The sequence below is a fragment of the Myotis myotis genome, unplaced genomic scaffold, assembly GCF_014108235.1.
Source record: "Myotis myotis isolate mMyoMyo1 unplaced genomic scaffold, mMyoMyo1.p scaffold_m19_p_3, whole genome shotgun sequence".
Taxonomy (NCBI): Eukaryota; Metazoa; Chordata; class Mammalia; order Chiroptera; family Vespertilionidae; genus Myotis; species Myotis myotis.
Genome location: NW_023416335.1, coordinates 26,656,843 through 26,674,176, shown reverse-complemented (window position 1 = coordinate 26,674,176; position 17,334 = coordinate 26,656,843). Strand labels below are relative to the sequence as shown.

Here is a 17,334-nt window from a genome sequence, read left to right as displayed (position 1 = left end):
CAGACGGGCACTGGTCAGGTGTGCTATGATGAGGCAGAGATGGCGGGCGGTGAGACATAAGGTCGGACTAGACGGTCTGGAATCCACACAGGTGAGTCTGCGTCCTGTGGAAATATACAAGCATATCCTCTCCCCTGGGTTAAAAGTACATCAGGTCCCTTCCAGGCTCCTGTAAGCAAGTCTCTCCATTTGACGAGGGATTTAGGTTTAGTTAAATCAGGGTTCCAATGCCTGTACATCGGGGAATTTCCCTCAGAATCTACATTTAGTATATTAATTACAAATAGAGTATGTTGTAGAACATGATGAGGAGAGGAATATTTAAACTCATTTTCTTGTAATTTTTTGTAACAGGAGTAAGTCAAACACCGCTGGTGCTATATAATAGAACTCCCATTTGAGACAAGATATCTCTTCCCCATAATGTAAAGGGGAGAGTCGTAATTACATAGGGACAGAATGTTCCTGAATGTTGATCTTCATCAGCCCAAGTTAGAATCTGAGAACTCTTTTTTACATTAGATGCCTTGCCTAGTCCTACTAGGAAGTGGAGGTAGTGTGCGTGGGCCATGAAGAGGGCCAATCCTTCTCTGCTATGCAGGAAACATCTGCTCCTGTATCCAATAGACCTTCAATTGGTTTTCCCTGAATTTGTAAAATTTTTGTAGGTCTAGTAGCATGGATTTCTTGTATCCAAAATGCTGCATCACTAGAGCCAAAGCCTCCGGCCCCTCTAGCTTCCTGGGTAACAGCTGTCCCTATTTTATGTATTGGTAACAGGATTAATTGGGCAATTCTCTGGTTGGGCTGAATCTGTATAGTTGTAGTGGGTGGGGAAAGTAAAATCTGTATTTCTCCTGTGTAGTCTGCATCAACAACTCCTGGGATGACTAAGATCCCCTGTAACGAGGTGGAGCTCCGTCCTAATATTAAACCTACAGTTCCCTCAGGCAGTGGCCCAGACACTCCTGTAGGAATGGCTGCTACTGGCGAGTCTGGGGTTAGTACTGCATGGGTGGTTGAGTGGAGGTCCAATCCTGCACTGCCTGGGGTTGCCCTGAAGAGGTCACTGACTGATCGAAATTTGCAAAGGGGTTGAAGGTTGATGCCCCTATTATTGCAGGGGCCTGGGGCTGGCCCCTTCTCAAGTTTCCCGATTGAGGTGATGGGATATAACCTCCTTGGGAGCTATTTGTAGAGTTTAAAGGCCGACCATTTTTATGGTATTTTGATCTACATTCCTTTGCCCAATGGAATCCTTTCTGACATCGGGGACAAACGGTTTTTGGAGGATTAATATTATTCCCTAATGTATTTCCAGGCTGTCGAGGAGCTTGCCATCTGGCCTGAGTATTATTATTTTTATTTGGGCATTCTCTGCTAAAGTGCCCAGATAAGCCACAAGAGTAGCAGTTCATATTTCTTTTATTACCTGTAGTATTGCTGGCTTGTCCTATAGCCTGTACATATTGAGGGTATGTCTCCCCTTTGAGAGCTGCAGCTATAGCTACACCCTGTATAAATGCTGGACTTACATCAGCACACTGTTTTATAAAATCATTTATAGTTCCTGTTCTGCGAATCGGCCTTAATAAAGCCTGACAGGTATTATTAGCATTTTCAAAAGCCAGTTGTTTGATTAGGATATCGGCTGCCTCTTTGTTATTGATTACTCTCTTGACTGCCTGCATGAGGCGAGAAAGGAAATCCTGATATGGTTCCTCGACCTTCTGTTTAACCTCTGTAAGGGTGGTGGTTTTTCCTGCTGTATAAGGTAGGGATTTCCAGGCACTTACTGCACAACTGGTTACTTTGGTAAGTGCCTCTGTGGGCATATTCATTTGCTCCTCAGCCGTGTTAAAATCACCTTCTCCTAATATCATGTCTAGGGTTATTCTTTTTCTGGTTTTTTCGCTAGTGGCTACAGCTTTCTTAGCAAGATCTTCATATTCAGTTTTCCATAATAAGTAATCGCCTCCTGAGAGACAGGATTTACAAACCTGTGACCAATCATAAGGAGTCATCCATTTACTGGCTAGGGTTTCTACCAAGGTTTGTGTGTAAGGAGCTAGAGGTCCATATTCAGAGCAGGCCAATTTTAATTCTTTAAGTACTTTGTAAGGTATAGGCTCCAAGGTGGGGTTTCTATTCCCACCAGACTCATTCTCATATGTAACTGGGAAGCAGAGTGAGAATTCAAGATCTCCATTAGCTTCAGCTTCTCTTATTGCCCTTTGAAATTTAGACATGGAGCTCATAGGAGCCACAGGACCTGGTTTAGGCTTCCTTTCTAATTTGGGGAGCCTGTTTTGAATGGGAGGGCCATTCTCCTCTCTACTGACTGGAAAGGAACAATGGTCATGTTTATGATATTTATTCTCCTCCCGATCAGTAGGCATAGCTAAATTGCTTTTAGATTGAGCTGAAGACAATGATGATGTATCCTCTCTGGGTGGAGCCGAGGGACTATTTAAATTTTGAGAAAGTTCAACCGTTTTTGCCTCTGGTGCCAAGGTGTCACAGATTGAATCCCAGAGGGAAAAGAAACATGGCAGGACCTTGTCAGATTCATGGTGTTTCTTTAATTGCTTTCCTACTTCAACCCAAGTTTTTAAATTAACAGTTCCATCCTCTGGAAGCCATCGACATACTTCTTCTATAAAACTTTCTGTCTCACTGGGAAAAACCTCAACTCCAATTCTGCTAGTAAGCATATGCGTTAAAAGATTAATACAGAGTCTTTTTTCTTTAGACTCAGTATGACCCATCTTGTCAATCTAAGTTCTGTACTAACTACCCGCTTACCCTACTTATTCTCTATGGGGGGGGGGGGGTCTGCAGCACCCTACGGTGCAGTCCTATCCATCCCAAGTACAGGGGGACTTACCTAAGGGAACCCTGTTCGGGCGCCAGATGCCGGGGTCCAACCCCAGCAGGTCCAGGGGTCCCCAAAGGTGTGGACGGAGTCGGCGAAGAAGGAAGGACACGGAGACAGTGTTCAGTTGATCAGCAGCCTAGCCAGGATCTCCAGCCAGGATCTCCAGCCAAGTTCTGGTCTGGATCTCCAGCGAAGTTCTGCTGTTTATTGTCTTGTTACATCCGTATTTATACCAGTTGATTTTAATCCTGTCAATTTCTATTACAAAGGTTAGGGCGTTTCTTACCTCCATTCCAGGGAGTAAAGATTATGTAGCTTAAGCATGACTGTTTGTAGTGATTAACTACCCGCCTGGCACTTAGTTAAGGAGTTTCATCCCCTCCCTGACTTCAGGGAAAAATTCCTACCTGGGGAAACAACCTTTCTAGGAGAGGCATCCCCTCCCTGACTTCAGGGAAAAATTCCTACCTGGGGAAACAACCTTTCTTGGAGAGGTGACCTTGGTTAAAACACACAGCGCTAAGGGGAGCAAACATATTAAGAACAGTATGCTATATACGCCAGGTCCCTTGAAACATATGCTGTGCAGATGTTTCTTTCCTACAGCGACTGTGTCAAGCAGCAAGGATGGACCGGCTTCCGGCAATCTGCCATGTACATATATTCATTAGTGATCATAAATAATGTATTTACATTTCACAAGTTTCATATTTCCCACAGGAAGGCCTAAAAATTCACATGGAGCACTTTGATCGAGAAATAATGTTAACATTGTCTTTGAAGTAGGAAGTTTTAGTCTCATTTTATAATTACAAATAAATATGTATATTTATATAATTATGTGTAAAATGAGCATAATTATAAATCACATATTTCATGCATGATGTTATATTCCCCTGTTTGCAAATTTAATTCCACTGTAATTGGGTGTGTGTTTTTTTTCTTTTTTAGCCTGGAGATTTGAAAAAGAGAATTGAATCTCTTATAGACAGAGACTATATGGAGAGAGATAAAGACAATCCAAATCAGTACCATTACGTGGCCTGATGCATCGGCCAGCTGTTTTCTCTCAGTGAGACACTGGAATGTATCTCCAGAGCAGTGAAACACCTCTGTGCTGTTTCCAGGGCTTTCTGGGATTGAGCCAGCACAGATACTTTGGATTCGAAGGAAAGGAGATGATTCTTGAATAACCCTTCACAAGGCTTAAGGATTTGCAAATGGCATATATATCTTTTCACCCTCCAGTTCTTCCTCTTGTTCTTTTAGGCATTTAAGTTGTTTCCATTGCTCTGTGCAGAATGACATTGGGATTGGACAAGAAGATACTGGTTAAATGAGGTTCCTTTGTAAGGTGGTGTTCTTGTGGCAAAAAAACTGAAAGTTTGGTTTGTTTTTGTGTGTGATCATGAATGCACAATAAAAAGACCCTCTATGCTGCATTCTTTAGCTACAGAGATTACTTAGGTATTCCTGAAGATAAGCTATTTTAGTTGATGAACACTTAGATTAAAACAAGAACCCTTAATTGGTGAACATTAAGAAGAAAGTCAGTGTTAAAAACTGGCTTATTAATTATGCAATCTAAATACTGGCATCTGTTTTTCATTTATTTTTAAAAAGTTTTAAACTTTAATGACTGATTTTTCTATAATGAGGTTTCTCAGTGAGATCTCTGATGTGCCAAGAGGACATCGGGTCTGATGTGTTTGGAGCAATGAACCCATCAGCGTCTTTATTTCCACTGAATTATTTGTGAATTTTCTGTTTAAGGTTTTGGGGGGAGAGTGTGTTTGTGTTTACCATTCTAAGATTGAGTCTAGCAGTCCCTGTATTTTGCATTGGGGTAACTGCTGTTTGATTTTTTTTTAATTGCAGTATTTGTATGAATGGTATAATAAAGTTTGGTTTTGTTCTTACAGTCACGCACAGGGACAGTCGTCATTCTCTGTGCCATAACCACTGTAAAATGTTTTATAGGAGACTTAAAGTCTTTATTGTGAAGCAGAGGTTATTTTGTCAAAAGATTAAAAGGATTTCATTGGCACCTGGTTTCATGTTGTATATGTATAGTGAAGTTGAATAGCAGATTATGTTAGTATGGTAACTATAACAAAGATACTTTTAGATAACATTTAAAACTACTTTATATTTTACATAATGGCATGTTTCATTTTTATTAAAAACTACCAAAGGAATTTTGATCATGGTATAAGTGTTTAAAGCAATATTTTCTGGACTATAACAAGTTTATATAATTTGATTTTGTGCTAAATTATTCAAAGATTCTGCATTTTTGAAACATGCGTGTTTAAAATATGACATCTTATGGTTTCCATATGAAAATCCTCTAAGTATCATCATTTCTATATTTGTAAATTTTCATATGAGTTCTATGATATATGGTCTATAAAACACCAAATAGATTTCTACTTCTTACATTTTAAGTTCACTGTCTCTAGCGATTAATATTGTAACTTAATGTAGACTTACTCTGAATAAAATTAGTTTAATTGGCCTTAAAATTACATTAATAAAACTTTGTGGTATGCAGATGACATTCCTCATAAATCTTTAGCAACTTAAAATTCATTACTAATACAACAGACAGAACCAGAAGCAGGGCAAATGCCCATCACCCTCTCAGGTAATGATTCTTTCCTGTCCGCTTTCACAAGCTACCCAGCAAAACATCAGCAGACTGGTCTGGCTTCACAGTGAGCAACATACTATGCCTCTTATTGTGCTTGTTTTAATCCATTCAATTATCAGTATCATTTAAAGATTTACTATAATTAAATGTTAATGTAGTAAAACAGTGTAGAGAAAATGATTGAAAAAGAAAAGACACTTAAGTGAGAAAAAGGCTATAAAATTGGAAATGAGAAAGTGAAATTATTTACAGATATGATTCCCTGAAAAATCTAAGAAGTAACTAAAAAGCTATGACTAAAAAAAAAGGGAAATTCACTAAGTTTTTAATTAAACACAAAATTAACAGAAAAGTCAAAATATAATGGAAGACCATATTTTCAATAAGAGCAAAAAATGATAATACCTAGTAACAAGAAAATATCTATGCTATATGAATTTTATTTTTTCAATATGTTTTTATTGATTTCAGAGAGGAAGGGAGAGAGAGAGAGAAATGTCAGTGGTGAGAGAGAATCATTCATGGGCTGCCTCCTGCACTCCCCTCCCCCCCCCCACACACACACACATAGACACACTGGGGATCGAGCTGGCAACCCGAGCATGTGCCCTGACCAGGAATTGAACCACAATCTCCTGGGTCATAGGTCAAAGTTCAACCACTGAGCCACACCAGTCAGGCTGAAAAGCATTATTAAATGATTTATTCCTGTATTTGTGCAGTATTTTAAGATGTCAGATGTCCCTTATTTTAAAACACAGACCTGGTGATCCTAAAGTTAAAACAGAAAAGCAAATAGGCAAGAATAGTCAAATATTATTTTAAAACGTATAACACGGTGTAATTAAAACACCATACTGCTGGCACATAAACGGATCTCTGGAACCAAATAAAATCCATAAATGAACCAAATACATGAGAATGTGCGCGACATCAAGGGGCATGTCGGGGAAAGGAAACTTTTCAACAAATAATGCTGGCAAAATCTGGTTTATCAGCTTGAAAAAAGCAAAGTTAGATTGTACTCATTTTTTATACTAAGTCCCAAGTGGTCAAAGTTGAAAATGAAACCATAAATTTAAGAGAAGATCCTTTTTTATTCTCAGAATGGAAAAAAAGCATGGCCAGTGGACATAAGACATTGGGGGATAGGGGAGGCTAGGGGACTGCCTAGGGCGGGAGGATAAAATGGACACATATGTAATACCCTTTGCAATACTTTAAGCAATAAAAAAAAAAAAAAAAAAAAAAAAAAAAAAGAATGGAAAAAAGTCTAATCTCAAATTAAGATCCTTTTTTAAAAAATGATAACCTAAAAGTCGCCCTAACTGGTTTGGCTCAGTGGATAGAGCATCGGCCTGCGGACTGAAAGGTCCTAGGTTCGATTCCGGTCAAGGGCGTGTACCTTGGTTGCGGGCACATCCCCAGTAGGAGGTGTGCAGGAGGCAGCTGATCGATGTTTCTCTCCCATCAATGTTTCTAACTCTCTCCTTTCCTCTCTGTAAAAAATCAATAAAATATATTTAAAAAAAAAAAAGAGTGATGACAAAGCAGCACAGAGCAGCCAGAGAGTGATGGGCAGTGACCAAGTGCCTGGAGGGAAAGTGATGCCCCTTGGTATGTCCTTCAGAGATGCAGGAGGGGAGAGAGGGGGAAACTAAGGCTTGAAGGTAGCAATGAATAGAAAATAAGCCCCTACCCCATCTCCAGGCCCAAGGTAGATGGGACAGGAAGATGAGACAGCTGCCATGTGCTGGGCTGCAGGGAAAGCAGGGTCCTCAGGACAGGTTTCTGCAGGCGCTGGTAGGAGGAGGATGTTGCTGCATTCAGTCCTGTGGCAGGAAGTCTGCTGGCCAACATCCCTGGTCTCCGCCCCTTTCCATTCACTGTCCCCACGGAGAATAAATAACTGATTAGTCTGAAATGAGAAACAAGACAGGCACAGCTCCCCACCGGCAACTGCTTCCTGCACAGGCTCTTATGCTCCTCCCAAGGAGGAAGCCTGAGCCCTACTTGATGGTTTAGAACTCTTCGGGGAAACAGTGCCATTTATCAAACATTTAGGAGGTGGGGGTTTTATTGACAAGCGATTATGGTTCAGAGAGGCCAGCAGAAAGGGCTGGGGTTGGAAGAGGGGGAATTGGGTGGTACAGGGGCAGACATAGAGTGTTCTCCTTCTGGAAGGTTAGCAGAGTGCGTAGTGGGGTCAGACCTAGCAGGCTTTCTCAGGAAGCGACCCTCAGTTGTGAGGTGGCGAGATGGTCTCTCAGATAAACTTACAAGTATATTTTAAATTAGAAAATGCTCATCACTTTGACCCAACAAATTCCATTGCTAGGCAATTATCCTATGATATACTGCCACTCATGTGGAATGATTTCTAGTCTAGTACTATAACAGCATTTATTTAAAAATTCCTGCCAGAACCGGTTTGGCTCAGTGGATAGATCGTCGGCCTGCGGACTCAAGGGTCCCGGGTTCGATTCCGGTCAAGGGCATGTACCTTGGTTGCAGGCACATCCCCAGTGGGGGGCATGCAGGAGGCAGCTGATCAATGTTTCTCATTGATGTTTCTGGCTCTCTATCCCTCTCCCTTCCTCTCTGTAAAAAAATAAATATATTTTTTTTAAAAAAAATTCCTAACTGTCCATGGGCAGGCCTGGTTGAGTGATGTCTGTCCGTACATGCCTGATGCTATCTGTATTCCCGAAGCTTTACCCAAAAGGAGGTCTAGACACTGACAGGGAGCAAATGTCTAGATCTATTGTGGTACGAGAAAGTACTGTTAAAAAAGAAACAAGCACAAAATGCAACCACTATGCTAAGCCCCGGGTCACTTAGTTTCAGCCTCTGCCGGAAATGGAATCGTCAACCAGTCGTCAGAAATGACCTGGTTAGCACTAGTGAGGTAATCTGCTAGAAAGACCCCTGGGACCTTGCGACAATCTGCTTTTTGCTAGTATAACTTCCTCAACCCACTCTCTTCTGCCTGTACGTCTTTCATTTTGTACAGCGCGTTGGAGTTCCTTTCTGATAGATGGAATGCCGCCCGATTCATGAATCATTGACTAAAGCCATCTTTAAAATTCAGTCAGTCAAATTTTGTTTTTCAGCAGGATAGAATAGTATAATAGTGCTACAGTGCTACTACTATTTGTGTGTGTGTATACATATACACACATGCATATGAATGGTAGGAAATGACAGCTGCCCCTCCAAAATGGAGTTCTGGACGGCTAGGAACAGGTAAGAGGTGGACGAAAGCGGCCTCGTGCTAACCTGACAAGCTCAGGGGAGGCCTGCATGGCAGTCTTGCAAACTCAGAGACCTAAAGTAACCATAAAGGATGGTCTGAAATTAAACTTTAACTTAAAGCAGTTATGGTGGGTAGTTACATCCTAGGCTGGTTTCTTCACTGACAAGGTCAACCTTTACCTTAACTGAGCCTTTCAGTCTTTTTGCATCTATGATAACATATCCTTGAAATGTCTGGGTAACTTGTAACTTCCCTTTTTCCGGACCCCTCAGGGTACAACCAAAAGCCCTGGGTGCCAGCACAGATATCACACATTCCTTCATTGTTATTACCATCATGTTAATTGTTGACTGTTACCTATCCTGCACCCACTTAAGTATGTGTCTTATCATTTTATTTTTTATCCAATCCCGGGGGTTTCCCTGCTTTGCTTTCTCCCGCCTTTCTAATCTATCACCAATGGATTTCATGTAACCCACCTATGTCCCCTCCTTGATTTCATTGTATAAAAATAGATGAAAAAAAAACGCCACTCTCTGGAGCATTATCCCAATCCATTTAGATACTGCTTCCCAAGCAGTTGTCGACAGTTTGGCTCAAATTAACTCACAAAAATTCTTTACAGGTTTGAATGTTTTTATGTTAACAGAGGGAAACTATTATAGACCCTTCTGTACTTTTTAAATTTTGGTCAAAACAATGTAAGATAATCAAATTGGTAAGAAGAACAATTTGTTTTTCCACCTACCATATCCTGCAGCCTCCTATCCTACAAGACAAGGAATCCATCAACCCAAAGGAACCCCACTCCCCCTCCCACCCTCCCAATCTAGTCAATTGTATCATTTTGAGTTCTTTTATATTTACCTTTATTGTAAATAATATATTGAAACCTATTTTCTTGATCCATGAATTTACTGTTTCTCAAGAATATTTACTATGAAAATGAAGAAATAAGGGCCCATATTTTCCCTTTTCTTTCTCCCAATTTCTGACAGCCCTTGTCAGATTCCTTTTGCATTTATATATTTAATAAACTTTTTATGTTTTACCTAAAGTTGGAAATTGAAATAGCATTTATGGCATAATTCACTTCAGAAGCGAGGAGTGTGCCTAATCCAGAGAGTGAAATGTAATGCCAAACAGGTGCAACTCAATATTGTAAGCGTCAGAGACAAATATCTTTTCCATCAAATGCTCAAACCTCATATCATGTGTTAGCTTACTTTATATTTAAACTATGGATGTGCTCGCTTCGGCAGCACATATACTAAAAAACAAAATTGGAACGATACAGAGAACATTAGAATGGCCCCTGCGCAAGGATGACATGCAAATTCATGAAGTGTTCCATAAAAAAATAAAATAAAATAAAAAATAAACTATGGAATTCTTGTCCAGCTTTTTGTTTTCCCTGGAGTTTTTAAACTGCTGGTATTGACAAATGAAATAACATGCTCTGTCTTATCACTGGGATAAACTTTCTTATTGACTAGAGGCCCGGTGCACGAAAATTCATGCACTGGGGGGGGGGGGGGGGCGGGGGGCGTGTCCCCTCAGCCCAGCCTGCGCCCTCTTGCAGTCTGGGACTCCTTGGGGGGTGTCCAACTGACAGCTTAGGCCCGCTCTCCTGGGGATCAGGCCTAGGCTGGCAGACATCCTTCTGGAAGCCTGGGGACCCTCGGGGGATGTCCAACTGATGGCTTAGGCCCTCCACAGCACTGGCCAGCCATGAGCCAGCTTCTGGCTGAGTGGTGCTCCCCCTGTGGAAGCACACTGACCACCGGGGGGGCAGCTCCTGCATTGAGTATCTGCGCCCTGGTGGTCAGTGCACGTCATAGAGACTGGTCGTTCCACCATTAGGGTCAATTTGCATATTACCCTTTTATTATATAGGATTTGCATGAATCCAATTTCTTAAGACATTTTTCTCAGAACTCTCTGATACAGTATTGTTTTCAATTCAGTCAGTTTGCATAGCTCTGGTCCTGGAATTTCCTTTCTTTCCATCCCTGTTTAGGTCCACTCCTCAGATCCCCAGTCCCCCTTTTAGTTATTTTCCTGACTTGTTTTTCTTTTTTTTTTTTTTTTAAATATATTTTATTGATTTTTTACAGAGAGGAAGGGAGAGAGATAGAGAGTTAGAAACATCGATGAGAGAGAAACATCGATCAGCTGCCTCCTGCACATCTCCTACTGGGGATATGCCCGCAACCCAGGTACATGCCCTTGACCGGAATCGAACCTGGGACCTCTCAGTCCGCAGGCCGACGCTCTATCCACTGAGCCAAACCGGTTTCGGCCTGACTTGTTTTTCTCAGAGAGAATGCTGGGAGACAAACTTTCTGATTTACTTTGCATTTATGCTTAATAGTTGGCTGTTTATAAAAGTCTAGGTTCAACATAATTTCCTCAGAACTTTGAAGGCATTGCTCCATCATCTTCTAATTTACAGCTTAAAGTCTGATGCCATTTTGTAACTAACCTGTTTTTCTTCTTCACAAAACTGTTGAAATCTATTCCTGTGTTTTTCTATTTCACAAGAATATATCTAGATGTGAGCCCGTTTTTATTTGTCCTGCCAGGACTCAGCAAACCTGCTTCCTCAGGAGACTTCTGACTTCTGTTCTGGAAAATGTTCCTCTCTTCCTACATTGCATCTTCCCCTCCAACTTTTTTGCTCTCTCTTTAAGAGGAATTTTTGTTAAGCAAATAGGACAGATGATCTTATAATGAAAACCAACAGTCCCCACCCACAGTGCACTGTTCTATTTTTGTTTCTGGTTTGTTTTTCTGGCAGTGGCCTCTGTATCAGATTATCATTTGTTTTCTGATTACTCAATTTCAACAGCACACTTTTTAATGGCTACAACATCTTGAAACTCTGAGAGCACTAACTCAAATTTCTAAAGGTCTTTTGCTCTTTCCTCATGTCTAGGATAGGGGTGGCCACATATAGTCACTGTTACATGTTATTATTTATGGGTGAAATAGAAATTAAGAAAGGAGTTTTTTTGTTGTTTTTGTTATTGATTAAAAGAGGAAGGTAGAGGGAGAGAGAGAAACATCAATGATGAGAGAGAATCATTGATTGGCTGCCTCCTGCACTTCCCCCCCTCCCCCCCGGGGACTGAGCCTGCAACCCAGGCATGTGCCCCTGACCGAAACTGACCCATGACTCTTCAGTCTGCAGGTCGACACTTTATGCATTGACCGAAACCAGCTAGGGCAGGAAGAAGGGAGTTTTAAGGAAGAAATAATAAAATGTAATAAGAATTGAAAAATGTCCAGTCTTGTGGCAACTAGGGGCATTACAGTTTGAGTGTGGGGTAGGAACAGGTTTGATGGGGTGCAGTTTATGGTAGCTTGAATCAGAGGCAGAGACAGGAAAGTTTCTTGTGGATGATGAAATGGGCAAGTATATAGACTGAGAGAAAGAAGCTAATAGAGAAAGGGGCGGGAGAGATACAGGAAAGGGAGGAATTTGAAGATAGGGAAAAGCGGTAAAGTTTTTACAAAGATAGACTAGAGTGGATTCAAAGATGGCGGGGGGGTGTGTGCCGTTATGGTTATTTGTGTACATGTTTGTATGTGTATCGGTGTGTGTGCATGTGTGTGTAGTTGTGTGTGTTTATGTATTTGTGTGTATGCATATTTGTGTGTGTGTGCATGTGTGTTCTTACCAAGACAAGAGGTCATTATGTAAAGGCAGGTATAGATGTAGATAAATGAAGTATGTGTAACAGGATAAAAAACTGAGAATATTTTTAAGAGTATCCACCATCAGCCCGGCTGGCATGGCTAAGTGGTTGAGCATTGACCTATGAACTAGGAGGGCATGGTCAGATTCCCAGTCAGGGCACATGCCGGGGTTGCGGGCTCTATCCCCAGTGTGGAGCATGCAGGAGGCAGCCAATCAATGATTCTCTCTCATCATTGATATTTCTATCTCTCCCTCTCCCTTCCTCTCTGAAATCAATAGAAATATATATTTTTAAAAAAGAATTTCCACTATCTCTTTCCCTCAGTCCCTTCCTCTAAGATAAAATTTTTAAAATTACAGACCATGCACCTCTATGTTCATAGCAGCACAATTTACCATAGCTAAGATCTGGAAACAGCCTAAGTGCCCATCAGCAGATGAATGGATTAGAAAACTGTGGTCTACGGCCATACCACCCTGAACGCGCCCGATCTCGTCTGATCTCGGAAGCTAAGCAGGGTCGGGCCTGGTTAGTACTTGGATGGGAGAAAACTGTGGTACATCTACATGATGGAATACTATGCTGCTGTAAAAAAGAAGGAATTCTTACCATTTGCAACAGCATGGATGGAACTGGAGAGCATTATGCTAAGTGAAATAAGCCAGTCAATGAAAGAAAAATACCACATGATCTCACTCATTTATGGATAATTAAGACCATTATATACTGATGAACAAAAATAGATAGTCAGAGTAACATCGAACAAACTGTCAAACTACAGCGGGAAGGCCGGGGAGGGTTGGTGGTAGGGGTAAGAGATCAACCGAAGGACTTGTATGCATGCATATAAGCATAACCAATGGACACAAGACACTGGGGGGTATGGGAGGGCAGGGGAAGGTCAAGGGGAGAAAATAAAAAGGAGACATATGTAATACTTTTTGTAATACTTTAAGCAATAAAAAATTTAAAAAAAAATTACAGACCAATGCCCCTTAACCAAATATTAGCATTTTAATTACAACAGTATATAAAATCAAGTAGTATATCAAAACCAAGTGAAGTTTAACACTGGTTTAACATTTGAAAAATCTGAGAAAGAAAAGACATAAAGAAAAAATAAAAATCATCTCAATAGAAGCAGCAACATTGGGTGAAATTCAAATCTCAATGTTGATTTAAAAAGAATTTTCAGCAAACTAGGAATAGAAGGGAACTTCCTTAACCTGAAAAAGGCCATTTACAAAAGATTTAAGCTAACATCATGCTTAAAGGTAACAAAATGAAGTTTTTCCCCTAAGGTTGAGATAAGGCAAGGATGTCTACTTTACTCAGTATTGTATTAGAGGTCTTAGCTACTGCAATACAACAGGAAAAAAAAATAAAAGGCATACAGATGAAAGAGAAGTAAAACAATCTTTATTCACACATGACATAGAGGTAGAACATATCAATACATCAATAAAAATTCCACTAGAACTAATAAGCCAATTTAATATGGTCACAGGATGTGAGGTCACAAAACAAAGATCAACGGTATTTCTATATTCTAGAAACAAAAATTGGAAAATGAAATTTAAGAGCACCATTCCATTCACAATATCTAGAAATGCGTGAAATGCCCAGAGATAAATTACAAACTATGAAAAAAAACATGTACACTGAAAACTACAGTGCATTGCTGAAAAAAATTAAAGACAACTAAAACAAATGGAGAACTACCTGTGTCACTGGAAGATTCAATATTGCTAAGATGTTGGTTTCTTCAAATTGATATATACATTCAATCCAATGCTCATCAAAATTCCAGCGGGCTTTTTCCTTTATAGAAAAATTAAAAGCTGTTCTATATGGATATGGATGTGGAAATTCAAGAGGTCAGGGCAATTTTTAAAAGAATGGTTGGAGAACTTACTTTACCTTATTTCAGGACTTGTTATAAAGCTATAGTAATGAATAAATTGTAATATTGGTGAAACGAGAGACAGAGATTAACTGAATGGAATAGGGAGTACCAAAATATATCTTCCTATATACAGCCAAACTATTTTCAACTAATACGCCAAGGTACTTTAAGGGGTTTTAAAAAAAGTATTTTCATCAAATAGCTATCATATTTGGGGGTGGGGGTGAACATTGATTCTTATCTGACACCATCCACAAAAATTAAATTTGATCATAGGCCTAACTGTAGAAGTTAAAACCATAAATCTTCTAGAAGAAAACAGGAGAAAAACATCTTTATCATGTTGGGGTATGCAAAGATTTTTTTGAAAAATATATTTTTATTGATTTCAGAAAGGAAAGGAGAGGGAGAGATAGAAATATCAATGATGAAAGAATATTGATAAATTGGATTTTCATTAAATTTAGAGCTTGCTTTTTGAAAGATACTAAAAAGTAAAAAGACAAGCTTAATGGGAAAAAATATTTACAATACATAGAATTTGTATTGTATCCAGAATATATTAAAAAGGCACTTAGAATTCAATTAAGAAAACCAATAAGCCATTTTTATTTTTTTAATTTTTATATTTAAAAAATATTGTTGAGCTGAAACCGGTTTGGCTCAGTGGATAGAGCGTCGGTCTGTGGACTGAAAGGTCCCAGGTTCGATTCCGGTCAAGGGCATGTACCTGGGTTGCGGGCACATCCCCAGTAGGAGATGTGCAGGAGGCAGCTGATCGATGTTTCTCTCTCATTGATGTTTCTAACTCTCTCTCTCCCTTCCTCTCTGTAAAAAATCAATAAAAAATATATTTAAAAAATATTGTTGAGAGTATTACAGATATCTCTCTTTTTTCCCCATTGTCCCCCTCCACCCAGTTCTCGCCCCAGGCCTTCACCACCCTGTTATCTGTGTCCATATGTAATGCATATAAGATCTTTGGTTAATCTCTTCCCACCCCAACTCCCCACTTCTCTCTGAGATTCGTCAGTCTGTTCCACGGTTCCATGTTCCCCACTGGTTCTTACAGCCCATAGTTACGAGGTCTTCTCTTCCCAACTCTGGGACCCTGGGCGGGGGGTCTGGTTGAGGCTGGGACCCCCTGCTCCTCACGGTGGCCTCTGCAGGAACGATCTCCCTCTGGATTAAAAAAACGGCCCACATGGGTACCAGCCCAGCTTGTTCTGCGCCTCCTCCCCTCCCACTACTCTCAATGTGCTTTCTTCTTTATTTCTCTAGTTGTAGGACTTCCATTCAGCCAGCTTTCAGGCAGGTCCAAATAATGGTTGTTCTGTATTTTAGTTTTAATTTTGAAGTGGTTATGGGAGGCGGCGAGTACTGGCATTTACCTATGCTGCCATCTTGGTTCTCTCCTCCCAATAAGCCATTTTTTAAAAACAGGACAAAGTCTGAAGACCTGAAAAAGGTATGGGAACAGTTATTAGGCACATAAAAAGGTCTTCAATCTCATCAGTCATCAGGACAATGAGATATAATTTTTGAAATTGAAAAGAATGATAATACCAAGTGTTGACAAGGATGTGGAGCTAATATTGATGGGAATGTGCAATAGTACAATCACTCCAGAAAAGTGTTTGACTCTTTCTAAAGTTAAACATATACCACCTACCATATGACCCAGCCATTCTATGCTTGGTATTTATCCAAGAGAAACGAAAGCACATATCCACATAATGATTTGGTTCTGAATATTCATAGCAACTTCACTGGTAACAAACAAAATACAGGAAACAATCCAATGTCCTTCAACAACTGAATGGGTAAACAGACTGTGGAAGACCCATACACTGAATAAGCTGGTATCAGCAATAAAAATGAATGAACTAGTGGTACACAAAGCATGGATGAATCGCAAAATATTATGCTAAGAAAAAATTCAAGTGCAAAACAGTACACCCTATGTGATCCCATCTATATAAAATAAGAAAAACGAATCTGTAGAGACACAAAGATCAGTGGCTACCTGGATTTAGGGATGGGGTTTACTATAAGGAGACACGAGGGAACTTTCAGAATGAAGAAAATGTTTTCTATCTTGATTGGGATGGCGGTTTCATGGGTGTATACATTTGTCAAAACTCATCATACTGTACACCTTGGTATATTTATTTTATATAAACTAACCTTGATAAAATTGATTTGAAAAGGAAAAAGTTGCCTGGCTACTGTGGCTCAGTGGTTGAGCATCGACCCATTCACCGAAAGGTCACCGGTTCGATTCCTGGTCAGAGCACATGCAGGGTTACAGGCTCAATCCCCCGTGGGGGGTGTAGGAGGCAGCTAATTGGTGTTTCTCTCTCCCTCTCCCTTACTCTCTCTCTGAAGTCAATAAAAAAATACATATATATTTTTAAAAAGACAGGAAAGGTAAATGTTACAAGGAAAAAAGAAAAGGAATGGGGCACTTTTTCCTGGCTCTACCTGGAGAAACTAAAAGGCAAGATAACATTGGCTCCTTTTCCAGGCTTTTTATCTTAGCTGTAATCATGGTGACTGTGATCTTTCCTAACGTTTCTATCTCGCACCTAAACTTTTCTCTCTTTTTTTTTTTTTTAATTACTAAAGGCAATGGCCAGATTAACTGATGATTAAAGCTACCACATAACCATCATAACAAATATTAATACCATCTATGTCTGAATTTAAGCACTTCTCTGAAGACCTTTTGTCCCACCCTTACTTTCTGTTTCAGTCTTCTCAGCCATCATTTCAACAAGGTTTTGATACACCCACCTATTGCTAAATTCTGTGTTGCACTGGCAGCATAGAACCATTGTGAAACCCACTCTGTCCCCTCTGAGTTATAATCATGAGTTACAAATGTTGAAGTGGCTTCATGTTGATTTCAGTTCTCATTCTGTGTCTTCCACAATG

General features: G+C 40.1%; 1 protein-coding gene and 2 pseudogenes across 6 annotated transcripts in view; all 3 read left to right on the top strand.

Moving 5' to 3' along the window:
• Positions 1–4,925, top strand: part of CUL4A (cullin 4A) — a 72,778-nt gene extending 67,853 nt beyond the window's left edge. For all 6 annotated transcript variants that reach the window (XM_036299558.1, XM_036299555.1, XM_036299556.1 and 3 more), the window contains one exon: positions 3,830–4,925. In XM_036299558.1, the coding sequence (XP_036155451.1) occupies positions 3,830–3,925 (96 nt within the window). In that variant the 3' untranslated portion in view covers positions 3,926–4,925. The remainder of the gene's footprint in view (positions 1–3,829) is intronic.
• A 5,108-nt stretch (positions 4,926–10,033) lies between these two features.
• On the top strand, positions 10,034–10,147 carry LOC118652266 (annotated as a pseudogene).
• Positions 10,148–12,949: 2,802 nt separating this feature from the next.
• On the top strand, positions 12,950–13,085 carry LOC118652380 (annotated as a pseudogene).
• Positions 13,086–17,334: the final 4,249 nt, after the last annotated feature.